Source organism: Petaurus breviceps, unplaced genomic scaffold, assembly GCF_028583685.1.
Source record: "Petaurus breviceps papuanus isolate PSGF00001 unplaced genomic scaffold, PetGlider_PUasm1.0 118, whole genome shotgun sequence".
Lineage (NCBI taxonomy): Eukaryota > Metazoa > Chordata > Mammalia > Diprotodontia > Petauridae > Petaurus > Petaurus breviceps.
The window spans coordinates 15,280,236-15,300,804 of record NW_027185616.1 but is presented as its reverse complement, the minus strand read 5'-3'; the positions used below and the strand labels follow the sequence as shown (position 1 = coordinate 15,300,804).

Sequence of the window (20,569 nt, the reverse complement as noted above, 5' to 3'; positions counted from 1 at the left end):
TCACCAAAGTTCCCTTTCTAGTTGGGTTACTAATTCACCACCTCCTAGAGGAAGAGTTCTTAACCTTTTTAGTGTGTGTCTTGGACCAATCTGGCAGTTGGATGAAGCCTACGCATCCCTTTTCAAACAACATTTTTAAATGTACAAGGATCACAAAGGAAACCAAAGGTTAATGAAAATAAAGATGCAATATTTCCCCCATTCATGTTCATAGATCCCTTCAAATCTGACCAAGAGTCAGAGATAAGGGTGCACTCGAGGTTAAGAATTTCGGTCCCATAATTCCTCTTCTCTTTGCACATAAAGGCCATATCCCACAAATGACTCATATCCTAGTGAGGAATAGAAGAGACTACCTGCCAGGCTCAGAATTGCTGTAATTTCAGAGATCTTTTGCACTGACACCTTACGTTTACTGTCCAAATTGTTCTATTTCTCACTCTCTGTCTCACACTGGCCCCCAGATGTCGTTTGGTTCTTGACTGCCTCCTCATATACCTCACCATCGTCTTAACCAGGGGCCTTTTGCAATTTCCCAATGTGGTGCCCTCCCATCGTTTACCCGTTCCTTTTTTGTTTCCATTATTTTATTAGCTCTTCCAGTCCTACCTAGTAGGATGGAATTCCTACCATCTTTCCTGGATCCATCAACTGCCTATGATTCTGATATGACAATATTTAAGATCCTTATATATGAGAAGCTGTGTAGTGCAGTGGACAGAACTGGCCTTGAAGCAAGGAAGACCTGAGTTCAAGTCCTGCTTATGACAAAAACTGGCTGGAGGATCCTGGGCAACTTATTTCACTCTCACTGCTCTAGGCAGCTAGCTAAGACTAGAAGATGAAGAAAAAGTCTCCTAATTCAACTTCCACAACCATAAATTCCTCAGAGAGCGCCAACCTGAATTGGTGGAGGGAATTTCCTCACTCGGGAGTTCCCCATGCCAAATTATAGGTCTGGTCCCTATCCCTAACCCATGCATATACTTATTCCTATGCTAGTCAGTATGTGTTTTAAAAAAGGCATAGTTAACATACCTGACCACACAAAGTGTACAGTCTAATTGGAGAAACAAGACACACACGTAGGAAGTAATGAGTGAACCAAACTATGAGCTTGGACAGATTTCGGGAAATAGTGGAGGAGGGAAAGACAGACATGACTAAGCGAATGAACAACAGTGAACCAAACACACAAGTATCAGTGGTTGACTTTTTCAGTCTGTCGTACCATCTTACTATTTCATCAGTATTAAAGCTATTGGAGGAGGCTTCTAGAAAAGCCAAGCCCTTTAGGATCCCTGGCTTCCAATAAAAAAGTCAGAGCTGATTGAGACCTCCAGGGCAGGCATGCTAGGCTTACCTAGAAGCAAGGGATCCTGAGGGAGAGACAAAGGGCAGCATGTTGTAAGCAAATAAACCACCACCCACCTTGACCACTGTCTTTGTTCAGATCCTGATGGGGACAGCTCAGAAGAAACCCAAGAGCCTTAGGAAAAGCCGTGATCCTTGAGTCACCAGATATGCCTACACTCCAGCCCCTATAGCCATTAGTGAGAGGAGGAATATTTATAGAGAGGAGGCACAACTTACTCGTCACCACCAGGAACCACTGACCAACAGATAAATAGCCACAGAAGCCCTCAGGTGGCAGTATCCATCGGAACATTATTCCTGCTCTCAGCCCAGCCCTCACAACCTCAATCCAGGGAAACAACTCCTGCCGAGAAAGGTCCAGTCATCCTTATCAACTGCCATTCTGTGTTTTCATACACAGGGCCTGTGAGTCTGGGGATTTTCACAAGGTACTCTGAGGGCAAAACAGGAAATAGTGTGAGCCGAGCAAGTCAGACTATCCTACCATCCTGACCCCCATCTCCCCTCAGACCCTCATGGGGATAGCCTAAGATCTTGAATCCAAGAGCCTAGGAACAGTGGCTTCAAACAATGACTTTAAAAAGAGGTATTAGCATCTGCTTTGCCACTACACCCGAAGGACTAGAGGAATTTTCCATCTAACATGCAGCTGAAACTTTCCATATGTAGTGTCTCCCCCAATTAGAATGTGAATTCCTTGAGAGCAGAGAACGTCTTACTTTCTTATTTGTATCTCTCCAGTACTTAGTACAATGCTGTGCTTGTAGTAAGCATTTAACATTGATTTATTCATTCATTCAGTATTGGGTACTTTCTTTGCCAGTGCAAATTGCAAACTACTACATGCCTTAGTAGATAGTCTTCATCAGTTGCTGTGGCTAGAAAAAAATATCACAAAGTAGCCAGTATTTTGGGGCAGCTAGGTAGTATGGTGAAGAGAGTGGCCCAGATCTGAGGTCAAGAAGGTTCCTCTTCATGAGTTCAAATCTGGTCTGTGTGACTCTGAGCATGTCACTTAGCCCTGTTTAACTCAGTTTCTTGATCTGCAAGATGAGCTGGAGGAGGAAATGGCAAGCCATTCTAGTATCTTTGTAAGAAAACCCCAAATTGGGTCATGAAGAGTTGGGGCATGACCGGAGCCAACACTTTGGTGATGAGCAACCATCATCAACATTAATATTAATGCAGTTGACTTTCTTGCAAAGTTCCTTTTATTGAGAAAAGAACAATATTATTTGAATTTCAAGGAAAAATCAAAATAATATTTTTGTAAGAGAAATATAGATGTGAAGCACTGCAGAGATAGCATATTTCATTATAACTTCATCTAGAGAGTTTATCTCAGGGTAACACATCCACATCACCAAGTGTCTGGCCATTGATTATGAAGATGGCCTTATAATGGTAATTTGGAGATCTTCCCTGTCCCTTAATAAGCCTAAGGGAATTTGAAGACCTTCCCTGCTTTGAAAATAAACTCTGCCCCCCAATAGGCTGAATGTAGTCACATGGAGCCTGTGACAAAGAGTCTACTGAAAGGTGGAGCAGAACCCACAGGAAGCTGGGAGTCAGAGCAAGCTAGACGGTTGGGGGGAGAGGATGCTTCTGAGGGAGATAGATAGGCTTATGAGTAAATATTGGTTTTGTGTGGGTTTGTGGGAAGTCTAAAGGATGGTATAGCTCTCTGTGTTTTTGTAACTTATTAACTTCTGCGCTACTGTGATGGAATTGGCTTAATGGTTTTGGGATTTGTTTTTCTGGTGTCTGAATAACTGTTTTGCTTCTACCTTATATACAGAGAGTCTGTTATATTTTGTGATCAAGAACCATGCAGGTATATTTATAGTGACCATCAGTGCTGTGAATATTGCATTGTCACTACAGCCCTAAAAGATGCTAATAGACTTGGCTGTTCAACACAACTCATAAACTCTGCCAGAGAATCTTATCCTACATTCAGTAGAAATGTGCCTGCATACATTATTATTTTTTTTAAACAAGGAGTTTATTTAAACAACAATATGTTTCACTTGAAAGGAAAACTATCTAGATGAATTTATTTATGGTAATTTATCCCTACTAAAAGACAGATTGCTCTGCATGTAACATCCACCTACAAAAAATTTACAAAACCATCCTTGGTTTTACAATGATACATGGAGATTATCCAAACAAGCTATGCAAGGATTTGCATGTGTTGTCATTGTTTTTGTTGTAAAACAGTGAGAGCAAAATAACTTACTGCAATATAAAGATAAAATTCAAATAAGCACGTCACTAGTAAAGAAAAGAGATATTTTCATGGAACCAGTTTGTTTTTTCCCCTCCCCATCTCCATTTGATGTTGATCAAAACACCAGTCATTTGGGGGCAGCTAGGTGCCCCATTGAGTAAAGTGCCGGCCCTGGAGTCAGGAAGACCTGAGTTCTGTTCCGGACTCAGACACTTAACACCCACACAAAAAAACTAGCCGTGTAACCTTGGGCAAGTTACTTAATCCTAATTGCCCTCCAAAAAAGCAAAAACAAAAAACAAAAAACCCACTGGTCATTTGTTTAAAAAAATATATGCATGTGATGCCTGTGCACATGTACAAGTTATTTTATTTACTGTCAACCTTTAGAAAAACTTTGGTTAAAGGATACAAACAAATAATCATATAAAAATTACATTATTTGTTCACTATTCCCTTAAGGCTAGCAGTACTTGCACAAGGAGTGCAGGACTAAAGTCCTGACTGATGAGCAGAGGAATCCTGAGACTTTTTATACATTTTTGGACCCTCCCAGTTCAGCATGACTGCGTCGCAAAACTTCATGCCTTCTATTTGTTGCCATCTATATGAGAAACAGAGTTCCTTGGTTGTAAATGCAAATTGACAATGACCAGAGCAGGGCTATTTACATTTCATGGTCTCAGGATGTCTGTTCTGCTCCCATGTGGAGTAAGACCCAAGATAAAGGGAATCTCACCTCTGGTCTTTGAAGTTGTTAACACAGGGAAAGGCATTTTAAAATCAACCAAACAAGTTTGTTTGATTAATTCGGACTTTGGCCAAAATATGACTTATAAAGATTATCAATACAATAAAGGAATGGGGGAAAGGAATCAAAGAAAAGAGAAAAGCATACTGCAATGACAGTCAGGACGTGGACGAACCAAATCTTGGTTTTCTAATTGTGAATGTATTGTTTTCCTTAGGAGTGTGGTGGAGTAGAGTTGCAGGTCTCCTTTTTAGGAAATGCCTCCTGTCTGCTGCTCAAATACATCAATTGTATCTTCAGCCTCCAGTTCCAACTTTGATTAACTGCCCATCTGATCAGAATCTGATCTGCCCCATCGTTCACAATAGGCTTTTATTAAGTGGTGTTCCCCTCTTAACCTTAAATCGTACTGCCACCTTCAAACAAATGTGGTGATCGTTTTCAGTCTTGACTCCTTATGCTTCTTGTAGGTCATTGCAAGTTGGTGGGGGTGGGGGTGTCTCCTCGGTTGCACCAGGATGGTCTGCATCAAGGAAATTGGGGGGAAAGTAGCAGTGGTAGAAGCAGGAGCAGGAATGTGCCTGTATATATCACTATAGACCTGTGTGCAACAGCACAGTAAATGAGTTCGGAGACTGCTCAGGAAAGCAGAGAAAAGTTTATTTATTCTTTCTCATGAGAAAGGGCTCTGCCCCTGTCGCTCAGTTGGTGTCTGCCAGGGAGAGAGCAACAGGTAGAAGCAAGCCCATGGTTATGTAACCTTCTCATGCAGGAACCAACCCCCACCTGGCCTTCACTCTCATTGGTAGGGAGGCCGGCCCACAACCTAAGTGTGGGAATCTATCTGGGAGACAAAGGACACGGAAACATGTGGGTGTCCTATGCAAGGCCAGGAAGGCAGTTTTATCCTTATGTGGCATATCTTGTGCTGAGGTGGCCTGGGGACGGTCTCCATTGCTCAAAGTCCCAGATTCCTGTAAGGTCAGGTGACCTCTAAACTTAGGCCTAGTGGATGCTGAAGCCACTCGAGATTTGATTTTTCAGAATGGGGAAACTTCACTGCAAATTCTCCCTCCCAGACCTTTGTTTCCCTTTCTTGTTGTTTTTGAAGAACACTGGATTTGGAAGTCTGAGGACTGAGGCTGGAACCTTAACTTTGTTGTGTAATAACTTTGTGACCCTGAGAAAGTCACTTCATCTCTCTGGGCCTCAGTCTTCTCATTTATAACTTGAGGGAATTGGATTACATAATATCCAAGGTCCTTTTCAGGTCTAAGCTTTATGAAGTCTATAATTGGTATAGTAATTCTGAGATTTAAGACACAAAACAAATAAAAAACCAGACTAGTCCTTTGAACATTGTCAGTCAATTGTCAGATTGTGTCATCACTGAAGCCTTTCTAGCTTGCTGCCCTCCACTGGCCTAGACTTGGAAAGGACTGAGTCACCTTAACACAATAAATAAAGCCTATGGAGTAAGACTTTAATGGGTGAAACTGAGAAAACAAAGTGCTAAATTGCTTACACAGAAAAATTTCATAATTTGATGATGTAGTATATCATTTTATTACAATGTCATATAATAATATCATTATATATCATGACGTTATATCGGGATATATGTCATGATATATTATAAGGTATAGTACTGTTATCTCTGTCCTTAAATAGAGCATTAATTGTTTTATACAAGAAATAAGTAGAAAAGGAAGACTCCAAGGTGTGCTAAAGGGGCCTTAAAGAGGTTAAAGAGGTATTGACAAGCTTCTTGTGATCAGGAGCTATTTCTGTATATCTTTGTCTCATGGTCCCAGCACAGTGGGGACATAATGCATATCTTGTATTGTGTATTAACACATAATTTGTTTTCAATAAATATTTGTTGGATGAATGAGCTAGAAAGGGAGCTGTCCCTTGAGGGATGAGTAGTAGTAGTAATAGGTGATGAGGAAAGTGAAACTATACACAATGGGGGAAGGGGGAGAATAATGACACTGTCCCCACTAGAACGAGTTCGCATGAGAAAGTAATGGGAAATAAAACTGGACAGAAAATTCAGGCCCACAATCTTTTTATCAGTCAGTCAATTAGTCAATAAGCAAATAAATGCTTACTATGTGTTGGCACTGTGATAAGGGGGGGATAAAAAGGCAAAAGTGGGATTGGTGTCCTTAAGAAGCTCACGTTTTAATGTGGGATACATCATGCAAACAATTATGCAAGATACACATTGTGTAAATGGGAAGTAATCTAGAAGGGATGCACGAGCAGAATGTGTGAGATCTAGGTGGGGGGCAGTAAACTAGGAAAGGTCCCTTGCAGAAGGTGAGATTTGAATTGAATCTTAAAGGAAGGCAGGGAAGCCAAGAGGCAGAGGTTTTCTGTTTCCTCAAATCTAAAACGATGGGATCTGAGGAGTCAAGACTGAAAACAACAGCCACATTAGTTTGAAGGTGGCAGTATATTTTAGATTAAGAGGCACACACCACTTAATGAAAGCCTATTGTGAACAACAGTGTTTGTTCCCTTAGAGTTCTAAAGCTATGATCCTAGGAAATGATCTAAGAAGTCACACCTCTTGACCAAAGAATGGAATTCTATTCTCTGCCTTTGTTTTCAAAGTCTTACATAACTTGGGAGAAGCAAAAATGAAGATGTGAAGGGGGTAGCCGCTTAGCCAGCTAAATTAACTCTGTTGATTAATTTTATTTTTAAAAATGTCACAATTAGATGACTCAAATTCTTATCTAAAGAAGGTAGAAATCAAGGGAGTTACGAAAAGGGAAAAATACCACAAAGGCAAGAAAGATGGCATAATTTCAAAAGATAGATGAAAAGATGCTGGGAATGGTCCTGGGAATTCAGGGGAAGGCCAAACTCAGACTGGGAGATAGAAAGACAATTTGAGAAATAGTAGCATCTTTAATTCTGGATAAAAGAAAGGATAAACTCATACTAGCAAACTGATCAAGGGAGGGGATAAAAATCAAACCCGGAGGACATTTGAAGGGTAGGCATGAAGGGGTAAAGTAGAAGGAGTAAAAAGTTGGGAAAAGTAGAGAGGAAGAAGAGGAGGAAATAGAGAGGTGAAGCAAAATGAAAAGGGAAGAGGGAGTAGTGAGAAAGAGGAAAAGGAGAAGGGAAAGATGTAGGGAAATTATTTGAGACCATACAGGAGTTAGGAGATTTGGGTTAGCTGTGTGTGTGTGTGTATGTGTGTGTGTGTGTGTAATTGTCCTTTCTTGAAGAGAACCATGACATCAGGAAGATGGTGTCATGACTTGCAAATGAATTGGATTTAAGTGAGAAGGGTTGTTGGCTTTGATTGGGTCTAAGAGGAGCCTTGAATGAGAACTGGGAGGAGAGAAATCAAAAGGAAAGTATGTAGTGAAGATAGGATAGAAGGTGACGATCATTGAAGGAAGAGGTGGGAGGGATTGCCAACTCCTCAGATAGAGTACTGCAATCTAGATGGATTTTCATAAACCGATTTGAAAGATCAGCGGAAAAACAAAGTACCACTCAGGTTAAGTTATTGTTTGGGGAAAGCATCTGGCATTGTATCCCCTGCCATTTCTTAAAAGGGATTTGCATTCTCTTGTTTCTCCAGACCCACGTTTGCATACTGACCTAAGTGGATGCCCAGCAGCTGGCCGTGTCCATCACTCAGCCAAGTCTGAGAATTCCTGATTATACTTAGCCCCTGCGGAGCTTGGAGCACAGACAGTCCGTAGGAGGAGACCCTTGGTAACAAACCAAGCTTTAAAATGTAACCTGGGGGGGCATTTTCCTATCTTTGCTGGGACAGAGATTTCTTCTCACCCCCCCCTCCCCCTCCATCTTGGATTATAACCATGAGAGAGCCAGTCAACATTCCACTTGTACACATCCTTGCCTTGGCTGCCTTCAGCCTGGCTGAGAAACTTCCAAAAGGTTGGTTTGAACAAACTCATCTTCTTGCATAGTCACTGTTCAAGTGTGTGTGTGTGTGTGTGTGTGTGTGCGTGTCATGTGTGTGTGTGCATGTGTGTGTGTCTCGTGTGTGTGTGTGTGTGTCGCTCTCTCTCACAGCTGCAGCTATTAACACTCTGTGGGTGTTCAGTCATTCTTGGGACTGCGTAGGAGGGAGGGCAGGAGTAAAGGGAAGGGAGGGAAACTGTATAAAGAAGCAATCTTGGTCTCTTTGCATTTGGCTGGTGTGGTGTCTTTCCAACCAAAAGTCTGCTCACAGAATACCTGTCTTAGATTGCCAGGGAAAGTTGAGGCAGGTAGACCCCCTGCTGTTGAAGTCATTCTCCTGATTGCATGAGCCAAACTTTGGTGTGGTTGAAAGGGGTAAGAGGGGAGTTTTTGTTTGTTTGTTTTTATATATGGTTAACCTCAGTATATGGATACAGTGTTGGCTGGAAGACCCTGCTTTGAGTCCTGCCTCAAGCTCCTGCTAGCTGTGGGACCTTAGACAAATCTTGAACCCTTCTCAACCCCTCTCAACCGCAGTCGGTTCCATTTGTAAAAAGAAGTGCTTGGATTCTTAAGGCTTCTTCCTGGGAGGGGAACAAGCATTTATGATCTGCCTGGTACCATGTTAAGCACTTTTTAAATATTATCTTTGTTCTCTAAATCAATCTTAAGAAGCCCTTAAACTTCTGTAGTTTCTAATTCGAAAATTATTTTCCCCCCAACTTAGTTGTATTTTCAAATAGGCTGCAGGTTGTGAAAGAGAAAAAAAAACCCTAATTAATATAAAACGCTAAGAGTTAAAAAAAAAAAAAACAGTTAAGAATACCTTTTGAGACAGGATTTGGCCAAGCGGGAGATGGCCCAAGTTTTTTTCTGGGCCATTCAAATGCACCGGAAATAACACCACATCAGGGGAAACGAAAGCAACTTAAGAAACTGGTGAGCACCTGTTACCCTAGCAGGAATGTTTGCGGCCTGATCATTCCTGGCCGGCGATTTGTTAGGCTGGGGAAAGGGCTACTTAGTGTGCTGTGAAGTGCCAGCGGCCCCTAGTAACAGCCTCTGGTTTACAAAGCATTCTAAAAACCATTTACTTTAGTGGCAGAAACAGGTACTCTGAGATGGGGAAAGCAGGGGTTAAAAAGCACTTAATTTCGTGGAAGAAACAGGTACTCTGAGATGGTGAAAGTTTTCACAAAGACTGGGCAGGAGTGAATGAATACTAGAAGCCCCATGAAAGGGAAAAGCACATAGTTAAGGAGTTAGAAAAACAAAGTGGAAGGAATCTATTTTTTAAAAGATAGGCTTTTCCTATTTTCTTTCTTTAAACCAAAAAAAAGATTATATTTCTGGTTTGGAATAGCCTATTTTATAGCACCCAAGTAACATGGAAAGTAAATTAGAAGTCGGAGGACCTCAACTCAGATCCAGACTGCCTCTTTGTGACCCTTGGGTAAGTCACTCAATGTCTCTGGGATGCAGTTCCCTCCTCTGAAAAAATGTTGTGGTAGATTTGGATGACCATTAATGCAGGAATTCTTAACCTTTTTTTGTATCATTGACTCCTATAGCAGTCTGATGGAACCTAGGGGCCCCTTTTCAGAATAGTTTTAAAAGTATAAAATGAATAAGATTATGTGTTTCCTGAGGTCACATAGATGAGTGGCAGAGCTAGATTCTAGTTTGAACTCACATCCTCTGAAAGGAAACTAATTATATTGAAATACAAATGAGATATTTCCCCCATTCAATTTCAGGAACTCTTTCAAATTTATCTACAGAGGCATGGACCCCAAGTTAAGAACCCCTTCTCCAAGGCCTCTTCTGGCCATTAGACTATTGTTTTCTTGATTGTAATATCTCTATAGAAAGTAGCCCGAGAAAGTGCCTTTCCTATAGAGGTTCTACAGAAATGTGGGAGCTGTAAGATTAGGAATGTAAACTGGCCATAATAGAGAAGCAACACTTAGAATTAGGGCCCTCCTCCCAACATAAGTCACATGTTCACCGTACTATTTTTAGAAAATCCCAAATTTTAAAACGAAAACTCCTCTTCTCCAGGTGAACACAAATTCAGATAGGCTTCTGCTGTGGACAATAATAGGTAGAAAAAATTGGTTCATTTTAATACTTCCTGAATACACTACAGATGTCCAATACCCATGTGTAGAGTGTTGAAGAGAGGCCTGTGTCTTATTTGTGCTATTTTAAATCATGGAGTTATCTAAAAAACTTCCTGATTATATCTTAGTTTACATGTCACACACAGGATATCCAGTTATAACACGGGTCAGGAGAGGCCATGTTCATTTCTTTTGACTTCATAGACTAAGATTTAGTTAAAGTTTTTTTATGTGGACAATCACTAATTTTAGATTCCAGAAAGTTTTGATTTACAGTTTATGAATTTTAAAGATTGGTATCTTCCTATACAAACAAATCACATTCCTTTGGGGATTTCTCAAAGGATGGGAAGAAAATGGCGCATAGCTGAATTGCTGATTGGTCTACCATTGTATAGCATTCTAACTTAAATAGTCAAAATATCTAAAGGATATCCTGTTTCTTTCATTTTACTTAAATGACATTTTGAGGTGGATTTGGGAAGAAGACTTCTAAAATATAATTGTAAAAATATCTGCAACTATATAAATGTGAATAGGTATTTTAGATCTAAATTTATCTGGATTTTTCATACTTTTCACATCAAGTTGCCCCTCTGCCCAAAGCATAGATCTGATAAAAATAAAACAAAATCAATATGTATTTTCTACATGAATACGATATACAATTCTGAGCACAGGTATGTTGCAGGCATTGCCTCAATAGAGGTCCTCGAAAAATGTTTTATACATACGTAAGATAGAAAGTTATCACTGTTTTGCTATAATTGATGAAAATTCGAATGTATGATCCAAATTTTTCATAATTATTTTCTCTCTAAAATGAAGATAAGGAGAGTTAAATTACTAGGAACAATACTTATGGCATGATTTTTGTCTTGTACTAACACTATATAATTTAATGAGATTTGTAATAATGATTGGAAACAAGTAGACAAACATAATTCAAAAACAATTCTGATTAATCAGATCAAATCTGCAGTTATAAGAGGATTCTTTTCCAGTAATCCACTCATTTCTTTAATAGTCAATATGCCCTTTTCACAATGGAATCATGACTTTATTTTGCAAAGGGAATCAAGAACTATTATATCACAATAAATAGTTCTTAATGTTGACTGATTTGGGGAGATATGTTCTATCTGAAATATTCAAAAGTATAAATCAGTGCTGATTTCCGTATGTATTTGATCCCAAATATCCAAGTGAAACTGTTTTTTTTAATAATTGACTTTTTTTTGTTTTTGCTTTCTGGAGGGCAATTGGGGTTAAGTGACTTGCCCAAGGTCACATGGCTAATAAGCGTGTCAAGTGTCCTGAGGTGGGATTTGAACTCAGGTCCTCCTGACTCCAGGTCCAGTGCTCCATTCACTGCACTGTCTAGCCACCCCACATTAGTTGATCTTAATTGCACTTGCCAGCATAGCATGCTTTTTTTAAATACAAGAATTTTTTAAAAAGAAGAATCTAATTCATTTTCTAATACAGAATTCTTAACATTTTATCCATAAGCCCCCAAATCTGTCTTTAGATTTCAATAGTTTTAAGAACTTGGAAGGGTTAAAAAAAGTTACATCATTTCAACATAAATGATTTCCTTTGTAATCTTATGGATTTTATGACATATATTTAAGAAAGTCCGAGAATTGGTTCATACTCTTTACCAGATGACTAAAAAGTTTTGTTCATGACCTATATGCACAAAAATTAAGACTCCTTGCTCTAATGCTTTAGAAAGAATATATTAACTATATATTGAGCTCATGAATAGTCTAGGAAAAATGTAATCCAATATTTAAGAACAGGGACAATGACAATATAACAAAGAAATCTTGTGATCAATCTCCCACTTAAAAAAATTACCTCATTTACTCATAAAAACCTGAATTTTGGATTCTATTTATCTTGAATCAGTATTTTAAGCACAATTTCTTATATAATTCATTCATGTACATCCCACTCCAGTTATTCAAGCATAAAACATCTGACTAGTAGTCTGTGTGGCCCAGCTGTCGATGAAACCCAGTACACCAAGCACTTAATGGATGCTTTAAATCTGTGTCCATTGAAAGAGTTACTCATTGTGTGTTTGTGGAAACCCAGTTGCTATGAACACTACAGACCTGAGGGAGACAGGCGAAAATAGTTGAAATGTGTCTCGATTTCTCTAAGTTATATCAGGTGGGCAGAAAATAGACTTAAAAACTGGAAAGTATGAGGATATATAGTGCCAGAGATGGGAAAACAGGATCATGACAGATATAATAGAGACAAAATGGGTCACTTTAGGAGATCGCTACATTTGTAATATGTTTGCAACTTGTTATCTGCAAACACTACACAAATTATTTAGTGAATTAAAAAATAAAAAGTAAAGGATACGGGGGGCTAGGTGGTGCAGTGAATAGAGCCCTGAAGTCAGAAGGACCTGAGTTCAAATCCAGACTCAGACACAACACAAAAAGTAGCTGTGTGACCTTGGGGAAGTCACTTAACCCTAATTGCCCTCCAAAAAAAGGCAAAAAAAAAATTAAAGGATATGTTGTCAAATTCTATGCACTCACTCTCCCCAATATTTCTCAAGTTCATTTCTTTTCTGCTGCACTGACATGACCTTAGTTCACCTCCTTATGACCTCTCTTTGGTCTATCCAAAACTTCTCACTTGCCTCTAACTTCGTTTCCTCTCCAATCCATCCCTCACTCTAATGCCTACATACACTTCAAAGTTTTTCACTCTGACCACATCCCTCCTCTACCCCAAAATCTTGATTTGTTTCTGACTTACCTACCAAACAAACTCTTTAGCTTGGCTTTCAAGAGTCATCTATATTAGATTTAGAACTCGAAGAGAACTTTAAAGTTCTCTAGTACACGGTCTTCATTTTACTGTTGAGGAAACGGAATCCTAGAGCGATTATGCAACCTTCCTGAGGTCACATAGGCGATGAGTGGCAGAGCTAGAATTTGAACTCACATCCTCTGATTTGAAATTCAGTATTTTCCTTACTTTAACATACTGCCTTTTCCCTTTCTCGCCTCATTTTAAATTCAACGTGAACTACTCATTTTCCTCTATACCCATCAAACTCTGTGTCTATCTATGCCTTTTCTTGTGCCTTTCCCCATCTCTGTGTATCAAAATTTCTACCTCCCTTCAAAGCCCAACTCAAGTACCATGATACTTTTTCTCTTTGACCCAACTTGAAGTAATTTCTCCTGCCTCAAATTTTTTTTATTTCTGCTTTGCATTTATCACATTCTAATTTATAATTATTTGTGCATATCCTTACTACATTTTATGATTCTTGAGGCCAGAGATTCCTTTTTAAAAAATCTTTGTATGTTTTTTCCCCATAAAAAGGCCTTGCCATGTATTCATTCAATAAGCATTCATCAAGGACCTACTATGTTCAAGACACTGGGTTAGGCCCTGGATGTTCAAATACAAGAATGAAATAATCCCTGACCTCAAGGAACTTATATTTTACCGAAAGGAAACATCATGTATGCAGACATATCAATATAAAGAAAGAAGGGAAGAAAAAGCATTGTTATTTTTTGCCAAGCACAGTGCTACTTGTCAGTCAGACAAATAAAATAGCAATGCAGTACGTGATCTTAAAAAGCTCACACTCTAATTTCAGGAGATGACATATGTAGGAACATTTAGGGCTTTCTTAGGCAAGTCAGACATGAATGTCTGAGTGTATGAACACATAGCAGAAAACCAAATAATAAGTCCCAGAGGAGCTTAGGATTCAGTAGCAGGGCAGATGCTGGTTTTCCATATAACAAGAGTGACTCCTTGCTCATCCAGGTAGTATGGGAGTAGTCATGTCTGTTCTACAGGATGAGTGACTTAAGCATCCTGGCCCACCATTGAGTGAAAAGGGGGCAGTGCATCCGAGGGTCTAAGTATAGCATGGATTCTGGGTCCCTCTCAGAGGGATGGGGGAATAAGGATATTATTAGTTAGTCCAAAAGGTAGCTGGAGAAAATACCTTCTCCCCCAGATGTTGTCTGTTCTTGTCGGTGCAGGGGTGATGTGTGAGCAGTCACGTAGAGGATGGTGATTTCAGGGATAGGGCATTTATAAGAGAGATGAACAAAAGGTATCATAAGGGGATTGGCTCTTGAACCAAAAAAAAGTAAGTCAAAGAGATATGGTTGTAAGAAGAACATTTCAGGTGTGGGCATATATTATGTAAACCCCCACAGGTGGAAAATGGGATATAATATATGGGCAACAGTAAATAGGCCTATTTGTTCATAACTTAGAGCATGTAAAGGAAGGTAATAAGAAACCAATCAGAGAGTTGGGTTAGATCTAGGTCGTGAAGGGCTTTAAATGTCAAAGAGAAGGAATTTGTATTTCATGCTAGGGAGCCTCTCAAACTTCTTGAGCGAAGTAGTGATAGTCTCGCCTGTGCTTTACAAATGGTGCTTATAATTGAGAGGTAAATATTTCATGTACTGAATGGAACCCATGGATTTCTGCTATAAAATGGAGCCAGTCTGATAGGGTGGAAAGATTGGTTAATTTGGAGCCATAGGACTAGAGTTCAAATGTCAGCTCTGCTACTTATCATCTACAAAACCATGGGCAAGTAAGTCCCTTAGCATCAGGGGGCCTCAGGCTTCCTCATCTGTAAAATGAGGTGGCTGGACTAGGTGACCTCTAGCACTGCTAGCCCTGGATCTACGATCCTACATATGCATAATGAAATCTACCAAGCAGACTTGTGGATACATTCTTATTGTTTTTAAAATTCAATTTTATTTCTTTTGATAAAATTAATCCACTGAGAAAGAAAATCAAAATCCCTATTGCAAAAATGTATAGGAAAGCAAAACAAACTCCTTCATTGGACATATCCAAAGCAAGGTCTCAGTCTGTACCTTGAGTCTGACACTTTTCTGTTAGGAGCTGGGCAGCATTAAAACTTTGATTTTGAAAGATATTGTTTATCTTTGTCCATCTCTATAAAAATTATCCTGTAAAATACATAAGGTCATTCCATCCCTTCTAATAAGATTGTAGAAAGACATTAGAAAGGTATAGTGGGGAAAGCACTGAACTTGGGGATCAAAAGGCTGTTATCTGAATTCTGTTTCTTACACTCTATTGGCCTGGATATGTTACTATTCTGAGAACTGTGGAGGTGGGATGAAAAGTGCCCTATAGATGTAATGTGATACAGAAATGGGAATTATCATCGAGAGAACTTTTTAGAAAATGTCTTCCCCCCCCAAAAAAAAAGAGACTTGGGGCAGCTAGATGGTGCAGTGAATAGAGCACTGGCCCTGGAGTAAGGAAGACCTGAGTTCAAATTTGGCTTCAGACACTTAACACTTATTAGCCATGTGACCTTGGGCAAGTCACTTAACCCCAATTGCCCTGCCTTCCCCCCTCCAAAAAGCAAAAAAAAAAAAGTCTTAAGTGTAGGTCGTTTTGCAAGTTTCCTATTCACATGTGACAGAAAACCCAAAACAATGGAGCTTTCACCCTTCTGATCCACCAGAGATTTCTGATCTCCTGGAGTTTGTCTTAGGGGAAGGCTTGTCAAACTGTGCTGTAAGAAGCCCAGAAACACTCCAAGTTGTTTTTTTTAAAATAAATCTTAGATCATCTGTTAATGGATATTTGAAATAATAATGATAGAGGTTCAGTGCAAGGATTCTCCCAAAGTTTTGTTTAAACTGAATTTGAGAATTACTGCTTAGTTGAACAGCAATACCTTTGCCCTCTGAAAACCAGATGGGTCACCTTTACACCCTTCCCCAGTTGTCCTCTTTTATTCTTAGGGTCTCAGGAGGTCTAAAGCCCCCATAAATTGTGTTCCCATTTTTGCTAGAGTTCCTAACACTGTAATTCCATTTAACCATTCGACAGTCAGATTAGGTTTTATAAGGCAGTGTTTACTTCAAAAGTGTAGTGAAAACAAATGCACAATTATTTTCTGCCCCCTCCTAACATCTGGGTGACATAATGCACCTTACACACCTTGGTTCCTGCGGGAGAAGAGGAGGATTAAGTTTACAGCTCAGTTCCATCCCTACATAGCCTTAGTACCTTAATTGCACCAAACTCTGAGTTCAATGTCCTTCTTGGGCTTGTGTCTCATCCCCTACCCACTTCTCAGGGGTTTCCTCCTGGACTGATCAAAACATCAGGCCCAGAATCCTGGGCTCCAACATCACCATGACTTGAGCTCTGGGGCTGAGAACTCCATTACCTATCATTTAAAATGAAAAGGACAAACCAAATGAGACCAAAATCCCAACCCATTTCTTGGGACCACAAGGTCTAAGGGAAGATGACCCTCTAGGCCTTCCCTCTCTTTACTCCCCTCAAATTTACTGCATGTCACCCTTGCTATGAGTGAAGGAGTCCTTATAGTGTTAATGGACTACAAAAGATCTTCCTTATCCATTAATAGGTCTATGTGTGGGGAGCGACTAGGTGGCACAGTGAATAGAGCACCGGCACTGGAGTCAGGAGTTCAAGTTCAAATCCGGCCTCAGACACTTAACACTTACTAGCGGTGTGACCTTGGGCAAGTCATTTAACCCCAATTGCCCTGGCTTCCCCCCTCTAAAAAGAAAAAAAAACACCATAAAACAAAACAAAAAAATAGGTCTATGTGACATGTCCCCTTTTCCCTTGGAACAGGAGTCGTGTTCCCAGGTCTAAAGGTACACAGGTATTTCAGCCACAGATGGCTTGCTGCTTTCATAATGTGATACATCCTGAGTCACTTAGAGCCCATTGGGGGAGGAGCTTGATCAGGGGGAAGCTTGTTTAGGGAAGGCTTCCTTGTAGAAAGGCTTTCACACCTTTTGGTGCTAATCTAATTAGGCACTGAGTCAGGAGAGTTTTGATGCCTTCTGGCTGGAAGCCTATTAGTTGAAAACTATATACACGGGAAGGTTGGTCTTTTACTTTGGGGGTTCGCTTGTGAGAAGGACCTTTTGGTTCCATGGGCAGTACTCTGAGTAGTTGTGGAGATTTGTGCTATCCTGGTCAAGTGGTGTATGTAGGTGGTTGTATTACTTTGTTCGGACAGTAAGAGCCCTGTCTGTTGAATCTGTGCTTGTATTTTCTACTTATCTGTAATTAAAGTAAGATCGTTTCCCCTTTTGAAGTTATCTTTCCTTTAGGAAAGCAGATCAGAGGAACCTTTGCTAGCAGGCCATCCTGGGTGTGCTAGGGTGCTTGTTACTACAGACCTTCACTCCTGAATGCTGCCAGAAGGAGAGCTCAACTGCACCTCAGTCAGGTAGATTTAAAGATGAAAGGAATTCTTACTCTAATAAGGATTACTTCCAAACACATTAGGCCAAACCCAATTTATTCTCCCAAACGCAGATCCCTGAGTGGATGCTTCTATCTTAGGTGATCTGGGCATGCACCAAACATTACATTAGTACATCTATTGTGGTATTACGGGTTTACTGGTGTACTGCCCCAAGCAAATTACTCACCTGAAGTTATCACTTGAATTCATGGATGAAAAATCCATCATTGGATGAGCTCTGCTTCTCAGTGCTAGGAACCACAAAGGATCAATTAAAACCGCTACCAACAACAACAACAAAATGGTCACGGCTATGAATACTTGGAAACTACAAGCCAGTTATTCCTGAGGTGACTTTTCTGACACCTCTTGCTTAAGACCCCAAAAGTCAGGTAAATGATGATTGATGCAAAATGAGGGTGATACAAAATAATGTCAGGACTGCAGATGCTTAAAATAGGCAACTATGGAGAATTAAAAAGTTTTTTTCATTATGTTGGGTAAGAGAAATGTCAAAGAAGGTGCAGACTACGCCTTGAGTTCATAGCTGATAGAATGGAGGCAGACACAGCAAAAGTGGTCATACTAGGTATTTTCAAATATTTCAAGGACTGTCATGAAAGTGCAATCACGGGGCGGCCAGGTAGCACAGCGAGTAAGAGCACCGGCTCCAGTGTTGAGAAGACCTGGAGATTGAATCCCGGGCTCAGACACTTAGCACCCACCCAGAAACACCTGGCCATGTAACCTTGAGCAAGTTACTTAACCCCGATTGCTTTAAAAAAAAAAGTGCAATCAGACTGCTCTCTCATATAATGACTGCTTAAATGACTAAATGATTTCTAGATCTCTGATTAAGAACCCTTGGTTTAAATGAATTATAAGGTTCCTTTCTTTCTTTCTTCTTTTACAAAACCTTAAATCCAGTTCACTCTGAAGCTCATAGAGTGGATTACAATAGGTCCCTGACCAAGCTCCACTTAATGGCTGTATTTTGGGCCCTGCTGGCTTAGAGTAGATGTCAATGGTAACTTTCTCTTTGGAACAGCAATGCTGAGGGTCTTCCCTTCCCAGCCTGATTTCTCCTTCTTTTTTTCTAATTAAAGGGGTCATCCCTGGACTCACTTCTTAAAGAGGCCTATCCATGTCCAATTATCCTGATGAATATCTGGTCATTGGACCCAGATGGCTCTGGAGGAGAAAGTGAGGCTGGTGACCTTGCACAGCCCTCCCTCACTCAAATCAAAGTGAACTGCAAGTCATGTCATCATATCCTTTTTGAAAACGAAGGACAAACACAAGGTTTCTTCCATTTCCAAGATTCTGTGATTGAGTGGCCTCAGATCAATCAATCCTATATAGAAAAGCTCATCAGATACTGTGATGCAAGAAACCCTTTGGTCACCACTTCACTATCTTTAAGACTTATCTGCTAAAACAGAGATGGTCTGTGACCTTTCTGACTAGACAGAGGGAGTTCCCATATTGATCAAGTTATATACCCCCAAACCAGGGCCAACCTTGGCAGTATTATGAGGCTGGCAAAGATTATTGTTGGAACCCTTCTCATTTGTCTTTTTGTACTTTGCATGCTGCTAGCCTTCTCTCTGCTTCCTCCAACCCTACTCTTTACAATGCCTTCTCTGATCCTTTCCTACTTACTAAGTGGCCAATATTATATACCTTTCCCATGCTACAAGACCCCATCAAAATTTGTCTCACTTTCTTTTCCTTAACAATCCTGCTGAGTAATTGATCTAAAAACAAGTCCACAGTAATGCATTAATAGTTGCTAAATATGTTACCCATCAACGGAATTCAGTTCAACAATTATCAGTTGGGTACCTCCTATGAGCATACAAAGGTGATCTGGACGCTCTCTGGTAATGCATGGTGCACTGATTGACTTTATTGACTAATGACTATGTGTAATCGTAATGGAATTTAAAGATCCCCCTGTATTGGCTTGGTTTGGGTTGAGTGTTAAAACCCAGAGCTTGTGAATGCCACTTGTGGGATGGACTTGTTGACATGAAAAGAGAGGGCTGAATTGGGAGGAGCTGGTGCCATGGATTTGGAGAGGCACAAGCAGAGGAAGAGAGATGGAAGCAGCATCATGGAGGCAGAGAGAGAGAGAGAGGATTGCTGAGGGCCAGTTCGAGCTGCCCAGGACTTTTGAGAGCTGCCACCCAGAGCTGCCAAGGACTGAGGAGACATGGCTGTGATGCCAGTATTTTGTCTTTCTGTTTTGATGTTGTTTTGCCAGATTTGTCTGCTGGTGAAGGACAGTGCTGTTGTTGCAGAGGTTCTGGAACCTTGCTGTTGGTTCAGAGCTCCTGAAGAAGGATTTTCTTGTTGTATGTTTACAGAAATCCTGGAAGAGGGTCTTGCTAATGTTTTCAGGGGTCTGTTCTGCAGACAGAGAATGAATTAATGAGGACACTGGCAATGTATCCTGTGGCCTTGCTAAGCTTTGTCTCCCCAGGAACAAAGATTGCTGAGAACTTGTCTTGGGTCAAGATGAAGAAAAGACCTCTCTTTGGGTATTAAATGCTGTGATGATATCTTAACCTTGTTTAACTCAGGGGTAGATGGCCTTTGTGCTCTCTACTGCCCCTTTTGAGAAGGTGCTTGGCATTAACTGATGATAATTGTAACTCAGTTGTGATCCAGGGGTGGAAAACTTGACTTTTTTTGTGCTCTGTGACTGACCAAATGAATGTACTTTGTTTATGATTGGAAACTAATATCTATTTGAGAAGAGGGGCTTTGTGATTGACTAAATGAATGTACTGTCCAGGGGTGGAGTAATACTTGGAAGAGGG

The 20,569-nt window shown here is 40.2% G+C and overlaps 1 protein-coding gene across 1 annotated transcript in view; it reads left to right on the top strand.

Annotated features, from left to right (window-relative positions):
- Positions 1 to 7,843: 7,843 nt before the first annotated feature.
- MUSK (muscle associated receptor tyrosine kinase) overlaps positions 7,844 to 20,569 on the top strand; it is a 221,111-nt gene continuing 208,385 nt past the window's right edge. The window contains exon 1 of the mRNA XM_069086620.1: positions 7,844 to 8,294. Within this exon, the coding sequence (XP_068942721.1) occupies positions 8,216 to 8,294 (79 nt within the window). The 5' untranslated portion in view covers positions 7,844 to 8,215. The remainder of the gene's footprint in view (positions 8,295 to 20,569) is intronic.